The sequence below is a fragment of the Balaenoptera acutorostrata genome, chromosome 5 (genome assembly GCF_949987535.1).
Source record: "Balaenoptera acutorostrata chromosome 5, mBalAcu1.1, whole genome shotgun sequence".
Classification (NCBI taxonomy): domain Eukaryota; kingdom Metazoa; phylum Chordata; class Mammalia; order Artiodactyla; family Balaenopteridae; genus Balaenoptera; species Balaenoptera acutorostrata.
In genome coordinates, this window is record NC_080068.1 from 125,534,953 (window position 1) to 125,553,631 (window position 18,679).

The window sequence follows — 18,679 nt, forward strand, 5'->3', positions numbered from 1 at the left end:
AGAAAACTTTTTTGTTGATCACTTTAAATGTTGATCACAGACTTTTTATCTTTAGTTAGTAATAATTTTATTGGCTTTAGATTTGAGAATCCCGAGTCCATTCTTGATGCCTTCGATTACTTTTGATGATTTTGGGAAATTCTCAGGTTGTGTTTCCTGAGATATGGCTTCTATTTGATTCTCTCACTTCTCTCCTTATGAGACTGCAGTTACACATTTCTTAGGCTTTCCACTTGGTTCTATATGTATTTTTACTATTTTCATTCTTTTTTTCTCTTTGTGCATCAGTTTGGATATTTTCTACTGACGTGCCTTCCAGTTCAAGGATCCTGTGTTCTGTTGTGTTTTTTTTTTTTTTTTCTTTTTTTTTCTTTTTTTTTTTTTTTCCTGGGTGTTGTGTTTAATCTACTATTACATTCATCTTTTTAATTCTTAATTTTAGTTATTATAATTTTTAGGTTTAGAATTTTTCTTATGGATCCCAGATCACTGCAGAAATTCATCATTTTTCTATTTCTGTGTTTTTGTTTTGTTTTTTTACTACAATTCAGGTGAATTTTTGCTTTTATCATCTCAGTCCCATCCCTGTCCAGATTACATGCTAATTTAACATTGTTTCAGATTCTAATTCCCTAGCATCCTTCCTCTTCTTAAGAGGAAACTAAAAGGAAGAATGGATAAAGGCTAAATGATAGTCTAGAAAAATATTTTCCTATTTATCTTTTTATTTGTAGGATATAGGGTTTTGAGGAATGGGTGAATTAGGGGTGTATATATTCAATGTTATGCTTTTGTTGATAACATTGTATCTTGGGCTTAATTGTTCCATTTCTTTTGTGGACTCCATATGTAATGCTTGTTGTTGGGTTCAGTGTCTAAAGCGATTATGGTAATGGTTATTTTTCTATTCGTGAAATGTTTTACCCATTCTTAACTTTAGATTAGTTTATGTCAATAGAATGTGGTGGTGTGTCAGTGTGCTTTCAGCATCTAAAAATGGCATTTAAAAAGCCCCTTAATTTTTTTTTTCTTACCTATGACTTAAATTCAAAATGAAAGACAGTTGTATAGTTTTTGTTTCCCCTGATAAGCTCTCATGTAAAAAGTGCTTGTAATGAAGCTTAAATGTGACATCCTTTCATCTTTAAATCTGTTATTTTCTACAGTGATTTATGTTCAAAACATTAATCCAAGTTTATAAGATACTGAAATACTGTTCGAATTATATGATGAAAATTTTTGTAAATTTGGAATGCCTTTAAATGTATTCAAATTTTTTGTTTTATAAAGTTTGAAGAGTTAAAACCAATATGTGTATTTTAATAATAATAAATCTGTGTTATTTGTTAAACTTACTCATTTTTTAGCCTCCTAACATCATTGTTTAATTTTTCTTTCAAATGTTACCACGTAGGAAAGTTTGTATTGAATGGTGCTCAGATTCAGTACTAGCCCTGGCTAAACCTAACTTTGATAACTATAAGATTGCTCTCCTTTCTATAAAAGATTCTAAATGTTCTATATAGTATGATCATTCATGGTTATAAGTTAGAGCCACTTCTTCATTACTGATGGGGTACATCAGTTATCTTAATCTAGTTCTATTTAGTTACGTTTATTCTGTCCAAGTTCTTGATTTAAACTGAAAGCAAATGTTATCCAGAGTTCTTGAATCAGTCTTTCAGGAACTATTCTGTTACTTATTTTGGAAAAGCAAATGAATGTGGAGTTTTCTTTCTCCTTGCTAGACTCTAAGGTCCTTGAGGAAGTAGGGACTGCCATCTTAATGTTTTCATTCCCATTTCCTAAAGCTGTGTCTGGCCTGCTAGGCAGTGAATGTTTATTGAATAAATGAGTTGAATTGAATTGAATGAATTGTTGCACTTTGTAATAAAATTACCCCCCTCATTTTTCCTCTCATTCTTCTCTCACCTTACCACAATGATGTTTGCCTAATCTGAAACAAAACCTCGTAGCTATTTTTTTTTACTTCTCAGCAAGTTCAGCTAATACATTCATACTTACCAGTAAGACATCTAGCAGTCTTACTAATTCACTGGAGGAAGAAGGGAGAGTGTACATAACATAGCTAAGGATGGGTTCTGACATTATTTGAATATAGTTCCTATTAGGAGAAGGCAAAGCAAGCACTAGCACACATAAGATTTAGATGTGGCATGGACCCAGGATTTTTTCTTTTGATGGAAGTATGCCATTCACTTGAAGCTATTTAGTTATGTTACACAAATTCCTTTAGGTAGGTCACAAAAATTAGAACTTTATCATTATCTAGTAATGCTGTTAGGTTAATATTTTTTTTTGGTGTATGTGTAACTCTCTCCAGGGCTAGGTAGTATAACATTCCTATGGGGATTCACTCTACTCTCCTTGCTGGCATATTTTCTGAGGAGTTATTCGATGTAATTCTTATCTTTGTGCCTCTGTAGTGAAGTGTTTTTGTCCTCTAGCTACTTTCAAGATTTTTTCTTTATCTTTGATTTTCTATTGTTTGAATATGATATGCCTAAGTGTAGCTTTTTGGCATTTTTCCTACTTGATGTTCTCTGGGCTTCTTGGATCTTGGTGTCAGACATTAATTTGGGGAAATTCTCAGTCATTATGGCTTCAGATAGTTTTTCTATTCTACCTGTCTTCTTTTGGTGTTTCAGGTACACATATATTACATATTTTGTTGTTGTCCACAGTTCTTGGATTTTCTTTTCTGTTTCTTTTTTCTTTTTGTTTTTCTTTTTTACTGTTTTCTTCAGTCTTTTTTTCTCTTTCCTTTTCCATTTTGGATGTTTCTATTGACTCATACTTAAGCAGAGAGATTCTTTCCTCAGCCATGTCTAATCTGCTAATGAGCCCAATAAAGGCATTCTTTATTTCTGTTACAGTGTTATAACAACCTTAGAATTCTTTTTGAGACTTAGAATTTCCATTTCTCTGCTTATGTTGCCCCTTTCTTGTGTGTTGTCTACTTTGTCCACTAGAGCCCTTAGCATATTAGTCATAGTTTTAAAAAATTACTGGTGTGATAATTCCAGCATTCCTGCTGGTTCTCTGGTCCTCATGCTTGCTCACTTTCTTCCAACTGTGTCTGTTTGCCTTTTAGTATGCCTTATAGTTTTTTCTTGATAGACATGGTTTACTGGGTAAAAGGAACTGTGGCAAATAAGCCTTTAGAAATATAGTGGTAAGTGAGGACACAGTGAGGAGGTGTCGGTTACCAGCCAGGGGAAAAGAGTCCTCACCTGACCATGCCGGCCTCTTGATCTTACCAGCCTCCAGACTGTGAGAAATGAACTTGTGTTGTTTATAAATCACCTAGTCTGTGGTATTTTGTTATAGCAGCCTGAACAGATTAAGGTACCTGTGATCTCACATTTCTGAGGGATCTAAAAAGAATTGTTAATTTTTCAGTTTATAGAGCTTTTTACTTGTTATTAGGAGGAAGTAGAGCCTTCTAAGATTCTTATATACTGGACTGGAAAACATACCAAAACTGCCCTTTTGTGATCTGTTTTCTATGTTATAGCTGCTGTAGTCCTCAAAAACATAAATCTGATCTTGTCATGTCTCTACTTGAAACTTCCCATCAACTTTAGGACAAAATCCAAACTTAGTAATTTGGTAATTTGGATAATAAAGCCTTTGTCATCCAGCCTTGGTTTATCTTTCTCTGCTAATAGTTTACATTTTTACATTACTGCTATGCTGTGCTACTCTGAACTGTTTTCCATTTTCAGTGTTCTGTATTCTCTCTCTTCCCTATCTTTTTCTTTGCTGGTCTGGCCCCCACTCATTTTTCAGGTCATAGGTTAGAAGCCATCACCTCTGGACAGCCCACCTTGACTCTCCCAAGACCTGTTCGTGTGACCTTCCTTTGCCCCTTGTAGTGTAGGATCACAACTAATTAGCAAAGTAGATACAATTAAAGGCCTTGGATGTAATCTGTTGGCATCCTTAAATACTTACCTGCTTGTAGTCATCATGAAGGAGCCCATAGAGCTTTTGCTAGCAATGTTCCTATCTAACATTTGGAAAAGTTATATTTTGAAGTGTTTTTGGAAAGATATATAATCTGTTTATTCAAAATGTTCAGTCTTAAGTAGACTCAGATCAGCAAATCCATGCACCAGCCAATTGGTTACTTGCAGGAATTAATGTTAACCAAGACAAATCTCAGTGGCTTCCCAGATGCTCCTTGCTTGGTCCCAAACTTTTTGACATAGGGAAGGACCATTTAATAAATTGACAGTGTAATTTATATAACAACCTGGAAGGACCAACCATTTAATTTAATTGACAGTATGATTTGTGTAACAACATCATGTATGTCTGATTAGTGTGAGTTCGAGGCTACTCTCCTTTGTTTCAAGTTTTTGAACTTGTAATGCACACTGAGATCTAAATTCTTTTATTTAGAAATCCTGATTACCTTATTATTAAATATGTGATGATTATACTAAGGTGTACTTGCTGTCATGGGTGCTAAGACAAAGGTATGAGGTGTGTCTCTTCTATCCTCTTTCCCTCTTCTCCCCCCCTCCCACTCTCAACTGCATCTGATTGAATTTATATGTTTAATATACTTACAATGCTGTTTCACTCTGTAATTGTCCACCTAGATGTTTATTATATATTTCCCAATTCTGAACAGAGCTTAGTAAATCCCAGCTAGTGCTAATGAGAACTATTATTGTGGGGCCTTGATTGTGTAATATCAGGGTTTTGTTCACTATTAAGACCTGTTGAGTTTACTTCTTAAAAATCAATATTCAGTAATTTTTTGTGATCAAGGAAATGAGATTAAATTAAGGTGTAGTTTGTTCAGGAGTAGCTTTGTAATTGACCTGGTGCATGAACAAAAGGAACAAAACAAAATGGGTTTTTTTCCCCCCTATTTCCCCAGATATGGGTATTGTGATGACCCCCTACTTGCTGATGTGTTTCTAAAATATTCTTAATATTTTAAAATATCAAGATAGGTGAGAAATATCCCGTTTGCTATAGGTTTGTAAAGAGTTTTCTGTCTCGCATAGGCTTTAAGGTTCATGTGAGAATGAGTCTGTACCTTATTCATTTTTTTATTCCCAATTCCTGTCAGTTTATTTGCCATATAAAATGTAAATATCGATTAAGTTAAATAATTACGTATCTGATGAACTTTTAAAAATAATCTTATATCTTACTTCCCAGATCTTTTATATTTGACACTCTTAGCATTTCATTATTGGAGAGAAAATAATCATGGTTGTTGATGGAGGAAAAGAAATGATTTAATATAGTTAGTTCTTGGATCTAATTCAACAAGTAATGAATTCTGAAGCATGCATTTTATGTTTTGAAAAAGACAATGTTTCTTGTTATAGAATATATGATCTTTTAAAAATAGTAGAGTATTTGGGGATAGATAAACAGATTTTTAAAACTTTTTTAAAAAAAATCAGTTCATCAGGTGCTGGGAATGTAGCCGATCGTGTTTTGGCTCAGCTCTTGACAGAAATGGATGGCATCGAACAGTTAAAGGATGTGACAATCCTGGCAGCTACTAACCGTCCAGATAGGATAGACAAGGTAAGAAAGAAGGCAGTCTGGGCATTTTAAAATCAAGAACTGGATCGTTTGATTATGTTGGGGAGTTTTGGTTTTTGGTTTTTTTTTCTGTCAAATTACTTTCTAATCAGTTTGTCATTTAGAGGATGCTGAAAGATTAAACTAAAGGAAATGAAGATAACTGAGAAAAGATTTTGTTTATGTTTTTATTACTTATGTTTGGTATTAATGAAACTATTTTGTAACCCCTTGAGTTTTCCCTCCCCCATTGTTGCATTAAATTCTTAGTATATTTCCCTAGAGTATTTAAGTTCTGGAATTCTTTTTGTGTTTCATCTGATTTATTTTGAGAAGTTTTTAACATTTTCATTCATATTAAGGTAAGCTTCCGGCCGTTTACTACTAGTTAGACTCGAGTTATTTTCAACAACTTTCTAGAAGTCCTGGCCTATCAGTTGCTTTCAGAGTATTTAGAATAAAAATGACAATAGATTTTATTTCTCTTAAGAAGTTACTTAGGCTTAAATTAAGCTACATAGGTGCAAAATTAACACTTTCAAGCTATTGCTACCACTACTTTTCCCCAAGTCATATTTTAATAAATGAGTTTACTTAACTTTTAAGTGCCTAATTTATACTTAATGATCTAAACTGAGAGTAAAAATTTACTCCCAGGGCGTGAACCAGTTTCTCTTTTTTTTGTTGCTGTTATTGCCTCATGTCCATGACCTTATGAGCTCCTCCCTCCCTGTGCACATATATACAGACTTTCAGTTTTAACAGTGGGATTTTGAAAGAAATCATCTTTTTGAAGATATGAAAGGAGGTTTTATGTGGGAAGGTATTTTGCTGTGGGATAAAGTCCCTTTGTCAAATGCAAGTAAGAAAGCTTTGAACCTTAATAAGTTAAATTGTGCCCTTTCTGCTGCAGTGTTTTACAAGAAGCTAGGTAAGTTGTGAGCATTTGTAGGATCTGGGTGGGTGCCCAGACATCTCTGATGTATATAAAAAAGATAGAATTGTGTGTGTCTTAACAAGAATTATAGAAAGTGCTGAAAGAGACCTTAAAGATTACCTAATCCCACCTTTTGGTTTCAATGAATCCAAGAATCATCTTTATCCAGGTAAATATACATTGTATTTTTATGACATTTGTCTCCTGGTTACCCCATGGCTAATGAGCTCTAAAATTTCTTAGGTTTTTTTCTCTACAATGTCTAATCTAATAGTGACCTTCTTTGGTTTCTTAATATTGTATGTCTTTGATGTTCGACACGTTTCTTGAAGTAGGACTTTGGGCTTATAGTAAACTTCTTGGGTTCTTCTAAATCAAGCTGTATGATTTAGCTTGTTTAGTGCTTGTATTAATTTTGTCTTGCTGTGTAACAGATTACCTCGAATTTAACAGCTTCACACAATACTCATTTATTAGTGTTTCTGTACGTAGGTCAAAATCTGGGTGTGGCATGATGGAGTTGTCTGCTCAGGGACTCAACAAGGTGTTGGCCTACCGTTCTCATCAGGAACTGATATTCCTCTTCTAAGCTCACGTGATTGTGGCAGAATTCACTTATTGTGACTGTAGACTTAAGGACTAAATTTCCTTACTAGATGTCAGCTGGGGGCCACTCTCAGGTCCTAGAGACACACATACATGGTCCCTTCCATCTTCAAAGACAGCAATGGAGAATCTCCATCATATTTTATCCATCTTACGCTTTAAATTACTATTGCTAGAAAAAGCCTAGTCTCTTTTTTTTTTTTTTAAAGGATTTTCTTATTTATTTATTTATTTATTTATTTATTTTTGGCTGTGTTGGGTCTTCGGTTCGTGCGAGGGCTTTCTCCAGTTGCGGCAAGCGGGGGCCACTCTTCATCGCGGTGCGGGGACCGCTCTTCATCGCGGTGCGCGGGCCTTTCTCTATCGCGGCCCCTCCCGTCGCGGGGCACAGGCTCCAGACGCGCAGGCTCAGCAATTGTGGCTCACGGGCCCAGCTGCTCCGTGGCATGTGGGATCTTCCCAGACCAGGGCTCGAACCCGTGTCCCCTGCATTAGCAGGCAGATTCTCAACCACTGCGCCACCAGGGAAGCCCCGCCTAGTCTCTTTTGAAGTCTCACCTGATCAAGTTAGGCCCACCAAGGAAAATCTCTCTACTTTCAAGTCAGCTGGTTCAGGATCTTCATTACATTTGCAAAAGCCCTTCCCAATAGCATCTAGTCCAACATTTGATGGAATAACTGGGAGAAGGTGTGTGTCTAGCAGAGGACCAGAATCTTGCGACTGAGCAGAATTCTTTCTACTACAGTGCTCTTCCGCTTCTTCCCCAACCCCTATGTGAGTTCTCTTCTGGGTACTAAGAACAAATTCCAACTTTCACAGAGACCAACTTATCTTTGCCAGTCATTTGATTGGCTACAAACCTGCTCCTCTGAAATGTCCTTTTCTGTGGATTCTATCTTTTCTCAGATGGAGCATTTCTCTGCCTTGCCTTGTCCAGATATATCTTTCTTCAAGTTATACATATAATCTCTCTTAAAATAGAAAAGGATAAACAAATTTAAACTCCTTTATTTAAAGGATACATTTTTCATGTTCTTTGTATGTATAACACGTAGTAAGCCTATTATTTAATACAGTAGAATTGTTGACTTACCTCTTTTGCTTACTTTTCCCTCTGTAAGACATAGATTGAACCCCAACTGTTGTATTTTGCAGTAAGGTGAAATTTATCCTAGGTTTTACCTGTACCTGATACAAAAGACCCCAATAAATTTTTAATATAAACCTAGAGATAATAAGTTATCTTGGGCCACTCTAAGGTTTTGGACCTTTTTTCAGCCTCATCTTAGAATACGTCAAAACCCCAAAGATAATGGTAGATGACTTCCATTCTTTTTGGGATACTTTAGTCTGTGGATATCCTGGCTCTCTTGGAGAAAATGATTAACTGTATTTTGGGCAGAACTTGTCTCCGAAGGTGGGAGATTGAAGGGATGGAAGTGGTTCTTTTTTACATTTCTTTTTGCATTGTTTTTAATATGTTTCTTGCTTGCTAATAATACTTGCCTTAGAAGGCAGATGCTGTGTTTTATTATATCAACTCATAAGTGACAGTCTCCAATATCACAGTTTGAGAAATTAAAGTTTGGAAAATATCTTGCCAAAATTCTAGTCATATTTTTGATCTTTTATAAAATGTTACCTTTAATACCTTGGTTCTCAAACCGCCTAATTGTCCAAAATAAGTGTTTTAAGTACCAATATTATTACACACTGGTAACATCTTTTGACTGATTAACTTTTGCTTCAGGAGGCTTCAGAGAGAAGTGCAAACATATACAAACACACACATATATATATGTGTATTTATATGTATGCTTGTATGTTTGTGTATATGCATGCATCATATATATATACACATGTACATACATTGATTAGTTTTTAAAATTAGGAATCCACCAGCTAATCTTGGATGAGCACATTTAAATTAAGATATTGAAAGTGTTTGTAATTAGATACAAAGACTTAATTTTCTAGGTCAGGGGATCTAAAGGCCTTTTTAATTTACTATTCAAATTTTTCAAAATTTATAATGTTTAATTTGTAATAGATGAAATAATATAATTATGACTGGCAGTGAAACATAAAATTGGTAAATGGAAAAAGTATTTTTAAGTGGTAAAACAGTGCCTTCAGGGTCATCAAATGATATGCTATGCTTTCAAGTACAACTTTGAATTTAGTACATTGAACCGTGGTCTAAATTCTGCATATGTTCTGTAATTGTACAAAAAACACTACTTTAAATAATCAGTGATTTTTGTAAAAATTTTTTAATCATTTTCTATTTCAGGTAGAGTTCCATATTCATGTGTAGTGTGAATTTTTTGTTAACTGTACTTCTGTTATTACTCAGATGGTATAAACTATATCAGAAGTATATTTTCTGGATTTTTTTCTCTGAACTATTATACAGCATTATTTGTGTATTGTTTAATAGCACTATAAAAAGAGTTTCAGCACATGTGTGACTAGAACATGGTGTCCAAACTGTGCCCTGAATGTGCCGTTAGAAACAAAGCAGTCTTAAGAGATGATTTTTTTTAAAAAAACAACTTCCTGTTATGAAATGAATAGACATAGTTTTCACCACCTGTCTTGTCTGGAGGAAACGGTAGTAGGAAGAGAATAGGCAACAGGAGAATTAAAGTATATTTCCTGTGCTGATACTGAAAGGTGGAGATTTTGTTTTTGGCTTAAAACTGGAAAGAAAAAGGACTGTTCTAGTGTGAAAGAAATAATGCATTTAGTCTAACTTTGGCTACATTTAATTCAGGTGTTTGGCCTTGTAAATTAGCTAGCTTACTTTACAGTCCTTTTGCCTGTTAACCCGCAACCTCTATGTCATGATGACCTTAAGTTAGTATATTGGAACGGAGAGAATTCTTGGACTGTCAGAGGAGTGAAATTGATATCATTATGTGACCCATATGTTGTACATTTTTAGTGTCTGTTTTGGAAAATATTTCAGTTTCATATAGTCTGGGGAAACTAAAGCTGGAGTTTCCGGGGGCTTCAGCAGGGGAAGTGAGACACATAGCTCAAGAATCACATTATCCTACTTCCTGCTATGTCATATTTACATGTCAAACACAATAGCTGTAATGTAGCACACTAGGCTGAGTAAAGTGATTGCTTGGGGTCTCCAGTGGTATCCTGAAGTCTCCATAGACCTTTTACCCCCCTACCCTCCTCCTTCAGCTTATAGATAAGTGAAGAGAAGTTGCATCCTTAAGAGTCCATTTTGCATAAGAATGACAGGATATGAAGGACAGATGAAGATTAATGAGATTGTGATGTCAAGTAGTTACATTGTCTTTAGGTTGATGATGGCCTGGATTTCCATAGCATCAGGAGACTTTAGAGCAGCAAACAACTAAATTATTTTTGATGCCCAAGTAATAGTTAAAAGCCTGGACTCTAGGAGTTTATATTATTCTTTGTTAGGCTATTGCTTACATGGCCCCTTTTAGGAGAGTATAGTGTTCAATCCATGGTATTTCATGCATTTGTGTTGAATATTAAGGAAGAAATGATCATGTCTTCTTATCCTAGTGTTAAACAAGCTTCAAAATTGTTTAATTTTATGAATATTTTAAAATGTAGTCCCTTTGGTTACTTTTAGTACTGATGCTTGGTATATAATAGGCTCTCAATAATGATTACTATTGTAATTATTATCTCTAGCCTGAAACCTGGTTTTCTTATAATAGTAAATTTGTAGAATTTTTAAAATTCTGCTCTAAGCCATCCATGGAATAGATTGCTCAATTTTTTGTAAGTTTTGTAGAGGTCTTGAGTAATTCAGTGTTCAGAATTATTTTCTAACTTAGTATGTTTAACTCATGGAAGTTATAAACTGGCATTATTTTCCTTCCAGTTTTTCTGGAAGATGGGTTGATGGGTTAAATATGACAATATTTTTATTTCTTAAATACCATAAAAGTTGATTTTATTGATTGCTTTGTAACATGGAAAAAATTAGCATGTTTAGAAATGTCAGCAAATGAGAAGCTAAATATATGTAGCTTCCAATTTTAAATGAATTGTGTTCCAAAAATACCTTCAGACAGGTTAAAAATATGTTTGTGAATGGTTTTCCTCCCCACCCTTCCTAGTTATAAATTAAAGGTCCCATTCATCTATTATTGCTGTTCTCAGCTAAGTCAGTACTAAAAAACAAGCTGCTTGATCTAAGAAACATTAAAAGTTTAAATGAATCATAATTCTTTACTTTCCTGTGAGTATTTAAGGAAGGGATGCTTATTGATCTTTTATATTTATCAAAATGATGTGGAGAGTCTTAGGGTGTTAGAAGGTGAGCCACAGTGTGGTCAGACTTGGGCTACTGCTTCCAAGGTCATCTTCCAATTTCAGCTTTACCATCATTTTACAGGACTGTTAGAAGAAGTTTTATTATTGTTGCTGAGTGTTTGTTTCTTTTTTGTTTTTTAAAATGCCAAGTGTTTTCACTATATCTATTATGGTAGCAGCTGTAAGGGTTTCAGCTTCGGGAAAGGGGTGTTGGAATTTGGTCAGAGGTTGTATGCATATGTGGGTCATATTTCATTTAGAAGTTAAGATAAAGACTGTCTGTCCCAGGGGTCAGCAAACTATGGCCTGTGAGCCAAATCTGACCCATCAACTGTTTTTCTACATCCCATGAGCTAAGAATGGTTTTTACATACTTAAATGGTTGGGAAAAAAAGATGATTTAGTGACATGTGAAAATGATGTGAAATTCAAATTTTGGGCCTCATAAATAAAGCTTTATTGGTATATAGTTACACTAATTTTTGATGTATTGTCTGTGACTGCATTTGTACTACTGTAGTAGAGTAGTTACAGTAGAGACCTATGGCCTATAAAGCCTAAATTATTTACCATTTGGACCTTTGCAGAAAAAGTTTACTGACCATTGATCTATCCTTGTAAGCTTTTAGCAGTTTCCTAAAGTCTCTAATGTCTGCTGTTCATACATGAGCCACAAAATTTTTCTAAAGATTGTTTAAATATATTTACTGCATAAATTTTCTGAAGGTAAATTATATATAAGTCAATAACATCATGCTGAGCTTAAAATAAACCAATAGTAGTAGGAAGGCTGTATTAACTTCATGTTCTTTAAAATACCTTCAATCTCTTCTTGAACATTTTTTAATACTTAATCTTTTAAAATACATTTTCTTGGACTAAATAATTATTTTTCCAACTGAATGACTTACCAAAATCCATAAATACAGAAATGAAGTTTTTTATTATATGAAAAAATAGCATATATTTATTCATGACACCTCAGTCTTATAGTTGCATTGGTTTTTTTGCTTTTTATAATTGTGAGTTGAATGCTCTTTGTAGTGTTTTTCATCATTGAGATTTTCAGGCTAGATATTTAAATTTTGAGGAGTTAAGAGCCTATGTTTATATATTTGATAATAAATAATATTTGGTTATGTCACCATGCAAATAAGAGTATGTTTAATCTTCTTTTAGAGAAAGAGTAATAACATAATAAAATACATATTGTCCTTGATACACAAATTCTAAAAGAAATTAATTTTTTCAAGATGGGGATGCTTCTACACGAGGTGATACCTTCAAGACCAGGAGAGGTAGCTATTTCACCTAATTCACAGAAACAAACAGAAAGTCAAAGCAAAATGAGGAGACAGGAATATATTCTAAAAGAAAGAAAATGATACAACCCCGGGCAGGGTTGGGGAGGGGGGCTAATGAAAGAGAGATAAGTCATTTACCTGATAAAGAGTTAAAAGTAATGGTCATAAAGATGCTCACTAACTTGGGACAGGAATGGAGGAACACAGTGAAAACTTCAACAAAGAGTTAGAAAATATAAGAAAGAACCAACCAGAGCTGAAGAATACACTAATTGAAGTGAAAAATACACTAGAGGGAATCAACAACAGATTAGATAATACAGAAGAACAGATCAGTTATCTGAAATACAGAATAGTGGAAATCACCCAATCAGAACAGCAAAAAGGAAAAAGAATTTTTAAAAATGAGGATACTTTGAGAGACCTCTGGAACAACATCAAGCATACTAACATTTGCATTATAGGGTAAGAAGACATGATCATTTCTTCCTTAATAGTCAACACAAATGCATGAAATACCATGAATTGAACAGTGTACTCTTCTAAACAGGGCCATGTAAGCAATAGCCTAACAAAGAATAATATAAACTCCTAGAGTTCGGGCTTTTAACTGTTATTTGGGCATCAAAAATAATTTAGTTGTTTGCTGCACTAAAGTCTCCTGATGCTGTGGAAATCCAGGCCATCATCCATCTAAAGATGAACAGTTTCCTAACCTGGGAAAGGAAACAGATGTTCAGGTCCAGGAAGCACAGAGTCCCAAACAAGATGAATCCAAAGAGATCTATACCAAGATACATTGTAACTAAAATGGCAAAAGTTAATGATAATGAACATTTTAAAGGCAGCAAGAGAAAAACAACTACAGTTGACCTTTGAACAATGCAGGTTTGAACTGCAAGGGTCCACTTACATGCAGATATTTTCTAATAGTAAATACAACAGAATTATATGGTCTGTCCTTGGTCGAATCCATGGATGTGGAGGAACCATGCATACTGAGGGCTGAGTATAAGTTATACACAAATTAACGCCCATGATGTTCAAGAGTCAACATATAGTCATAAGACCATCAGCTGATTTTTCAGCAGGCACTTTGCAGGTCAGAAAGGAGTGGTGTGATATATTAAATGTGCTGAGAGGAAAAAACTTAGAACCCAAGAATACTGTACCCAGCAAAGTTACCATTTACAAGTGAAGGAGAAATAAAGAGCTCTGAAGACAAGCAGAAACTCAAGGAGTTAATCACCACTAAAATGGCCTTACAAGAAATGCTAAAGGGTCTTCTTTAAGCAGAAAACAAAAGGTCATAACTAGAAATAAGAAAATATATGAAAGAAAAAAATCTCACTGGTAAAGGCAAGTATATGTCAAATGCAGTGTGTCCGCCACTTAAAAAGCTAGTATGAAGGTTAAAAGAAAAAAGTAGTAAATTCAACTATAACTATAGTGAGTAGTTATCAGATACACAAAATTAAAAGCTGCAAATATGACATCAGAAACATAAAACATGGTGGGGGGAGTTAAAATGTAGTGCTTCTAGAATGAATTTGACTTACGTGACTATCAGCTTCAAACAAATAGCTATATAAATAGGCTGTTATAAATGAACCTCATGGTAACCACAAATCAGAACCCTACAGTAGATACATAAAAAATAAAGAGAAAGGAAATCAAACATTATCACACCACAAGGCAAGAGACCAAGAGAAGACAGATACAGAGAAGAACTACAAAAACAACTAGAAAACAATTAAAATGTCAGTAAGTACATACACTCACTTTAAATGTAGATGGGCTAAACGCTCCAATCAAAACACATACGGTGGCTGAATTAAAAAAAAATGATGCACCCCTATGCTGCCTACAGGAGACTCACTTCAGATCTAAAGACACACACAGACTGAAATTACAAGGATAAAAGAAGGTATTCCATGCAAATGGAAACAGAGAGAAAGCTGGGGTAGCAATAGACGTATCGGACAAAATAGACTTTAAAACAAAGATCCTAACAAAGGACAAAGACGGGCATTACAAAGTGAAAAAAGGGTCAATTTGAGAAGAAGATACATTTGTAAATATTTATGTATCCACCATAGGAGCATCTAAATATGTAAAGGAAATATTACTAGACATAAAAGGAGAAATTAATGGTAATACAATACTAGTAGGGGTCTTTAATACCCCACTTACATCAACAGATAGATCATACAGACAGAAAAATCAATAAGGAAACAGTCGCCTTAAATGGCACATTAAATCATATTAAATTAATTGACAGATACACAACATTCCATCAAAAACATCAGAATACACATTCAAGTGTGCATGGAACATTCTCCAGAATAGATTACATGTTAGACCACGAAACAAGTCTTAATAAATTTAAGGAAGGTGACCTTCAAGATGGCGGAGGAGTAAGACGTGAAGATCACCTTCGTCCCCACAAATACATCAAAAATACATCTACATGTGGAACAATTCCTACTGAACACCTACTGAACGCTGGCAGAAGACCTCAGACTTCCCAAAAGGCAAGAAAATCCCCACGTACCTGGGTAGGGCAAAAGAAAAAAAAACAGAGACAAAAGAATAGGGATGGGACCTGCACCTCTGGGAGGGAGCTATGAAGGAGGAAAAGTTTCCACACACTAGGAAACCCTTTCACTGGCAGAGATGGGGGGGTGGGTGGGAGGAAGTTTTGGAGCCGCGGAGGAGAGCACAGCAACGGGTGCAGAAGGCAAAGCAGAAAGATTCCATCGCAGAGGATCGGTGCTGACCAGCACTCACCAGCCTGAGAGGCTTGTCTGCTCGCCCGCCGGGGCAGGTGTGGGCTGAGAGCTGAGGCTTGGGCTTCGGAGGTCAGACCCCAGGGAGAGGACTGGGGTTGGCTGCATGAAGACAGCCTGAAGGGGGCTAGCACCACAGCTAGCCGGGAGGGAGTCCGGGAAAAAGTCTGGACCTGCCAAAGAGGCAAGAGACCATTGTTTCGGGGTGTGTGAGGAGACGAGATTCCTTCCCCATGTGCCCACAGAAGGCAGAGCACCACCTAAGCAAGCTCCACAGACGGGCACGAACTGCGGCTATCAGCTGAGACCTCCAGAGACGGGCATGGAGCGCTAAAGGCTGCTGCTACCAAGTATCCTGTGTGCAAGCACAGGTCACTACCCACACGCCCCCGCCCCCCACCCCCACCCCCAGGAGCCTGTGCAGCACGCCACCGCCAGGGTCCCGAGATCCAGGGACAACTTCCCTGGGAGGGTACATGGTGCACCTCAGGCTGTTGCAGTGTGATGCCAGCCTCTGCCGCTGCAGGTTCACCCCACATCCCAATTATGATTACCATACCCCTCCTTCTCCCCGGCCTGAGAGAGCAAGAGAGCCCTAATCAGCCGCTGCTTTAACCCCTTCCTGTCTGGGTGGGACCACATGCCTGTGGGCGACCTACACGCAGAGGCAGGGCCAAATCCAAAGCTGAACCCCAGGAGCTGTGCAAACAAAGAAGTGAAAGGGAAATTTTTCTGTGCTGCCTCAGGAGCAGCAGATTAAATCCCCACAGTCAACTTGATAAACCCTGCATCTGTGGATACTTGAATAGACAACCAATGTTCCCAAAATGGAGGCAGTGGACTTTGGGAACAACTGTAGACTTGGGGTTTGCTGTCTGCGACTGATTTGTTTCTGATTTGTATGTTTATCTCAGTTTAGTTTTTAGTGCTTGATACCATTGGTGGATATGTTTCTTGGTTTGGTTGTTCTCTTTCTTCCTTCCTTCCTTCCTTCCTTCTTTCTCTTTTAAATTTTATTAATTTTATTTTATTTATTTATTTATTTATTTTAACTTAAAAAAATTTTTTTTCTTCCTTTTTGTTCTTCCTTTTCTTCTGATCTGTGTGGCTGACAGGGTCCTGGTGCTCCATCCAGGTGTCAGACCTGAGCCTCTCAGCTGGGAGAGCCGAGTCCAGGACACTGGACCACCAAAGACCTCCCAGCCCCATCCATGTAATGTAAATCGGCAAGAGCTATTCCAGAGATCTCCATCTCAACACTAAGACCCAGTTCCACCCAATGTCCAGCAAGCTCCAGTGCTGGATGCTCCATGCCAAACAACTAGCAAGACAGGAACACAACCCCACCTATTAGCAGAGAGGTTGCCTGAAATCATACTAAGTTCACAGACACCCCAAACTCACCACTGGACATGGCCCTGCCCACCAGAAAGACAAGATCCAGCCCCACCCACCAGAACACATGCACGAGTCCCCTCCACCAGGAAGCCTACACCTTGAGCCTACAGCCTGAACCAACCTCACCCACTGACACCAAAAACAGATGGGAACTACGAACCTGTGGCCTGCAAAAAGGAGACCCCAAACACAGTAAGTTAAACAAAATGAGAAGACAGAGAAATACGCAGCAGATGAAGGAGCAAGGTAAAAACCCATCAGACCAAACAAATGAAGAGGAAATAGGCAGTCTACCTGAAAAAGAATTCAGAGTAATGATAGTAAATATGATCCAAAATCTTGGAAATAGAATGGAGAAAATACAAGAAACGTTTAACAAGGACCTAGAAGCACTAAAGAGCAAACAAACAATGCTGAACGACACAATAAATGAAATTAAAAATTCTCTAGAAGGGATCAATCGCAGAATAACTGAGGCAGAAGAATGGATAACTGACCTGGAAGATAAAATAGTGGAAATAACTGCCGCAGAGCAGAATAAAGAAAAAAGAATGGAAAGAATTGAGGACAGTCTCAGAGACCTCTGGGACAACATTAAACACACCAACATTTGAATAGTAGGGGTCCCAGAAGAAGAAGAGAAAAAGAAAGGGTCTGAGAAAATATTTGAAGAGATTATACTTGAAAAATTCCCTAACATGGGAAAGGGAATACTCAGTCAAGTCTAGGAAGCGCAGAGAATCCCATACAGGATAAATCCAAGGAGAAACACGCCAAGACACATATTAATCAAACTACCAAAAATTAAATACAAAGAAAAAATATTAAAAGCAGCAAGGGAAAAGCAACAAATAACATACAAGGCAATCCCCATAAGGTTAACAGCTGATCTTTCAGCAGAAACCGTCTGCAAGCCAGAAGAGAGTGGTAGGACATATTTAAAGTGATGACATTGAATAACGTCCAACCAAGATTACTGTACCCAGCAAGGATCTCATTCAGATTTGACAGAGAAATTAAAATCTTTACAGACAAGCAAAAGTTAAGAGAATTCAGCACCACCAAACCAGCTTTACAACAAATGCTAAAAGACCTTTTCTAGGCAGGAAACACAAGAGAAGGAAAAGACCTACAAAGACAAACCCAAAAAGATTAAGAAAATGGTAATAGGAACATACATATTGATAACTGCCTTAAATGTAAATGGATTAAATGCTCCAACCAAAAGACATAGACTGGCTGAACGGATACTAAAACAAGACCCTTATATATGCTGTCTACAAGAGACCCACTTCAGACCTAGGGACATGTACAGACTGAAAGTGAGGGGATGGAAAAAGATACTCCATGCAAACGGAAATCAAAAGAAAGCTGGAGTACCAATTCTCATATCAGACAAAACAGGCTTTAAAATAAAGGCTATTAAAAGAGACAAAGAGGGACACGACATAATGATCAAGGGATCAATCCAAGAAGAAGATATAACACTTGTAAATATTTATGCACCCAACATAGGAGCACCGCAATACATAAGGCAAATGCTAACAGCCATAAAAGGGGAAATCGACAGTAACACAATCATAGTAGGGGACTTTAACACCCAACTTTCACCAATGGGCAGATCATCCAAAATGAAAATAAGTAAGGAAACACAAGCTTTAATGACACATTAGACAAGCTGGACTTAATTGACATTTATAGAACATTCCATCCAAAAACAACAGAATACACTTTCTTCTCAAGTGCTCATGGA

The 18,679-nt window shown here is 36.5% G+C and overlaps 1 protein-coding gene across 4 annotated transcripts in view; it reads left to right on the forward strand.

The window, feature by feature from the left end:
- The window catches only part of AFG2A (AFG2 AAA ATPase homolog A), a 331,389-nt gene that overhangs the window by 100,976 nt on the left and 211,734 nt on the right, over window positions 1-18,679 (forward strand). For 3 of the 4 annotated variants that reach the window (XM_057546786.1, XM_057546785.1, XM_007172385.2), the window contains exon 14: window positions 5,454-5,580. The exons of the other annotated variant lie outside the window; for it this stretch is intronic. In XM_057546786.1, the coding sequence (XP_057402769.1) occupies window positions 5,454-5,580 (127 nt within the window). The remainder of the gene's footprint in view (window positions 1-5,453; window positions 5,581-18,679) is intronic. 4 annotated transcript variants of the gene reach the window in all.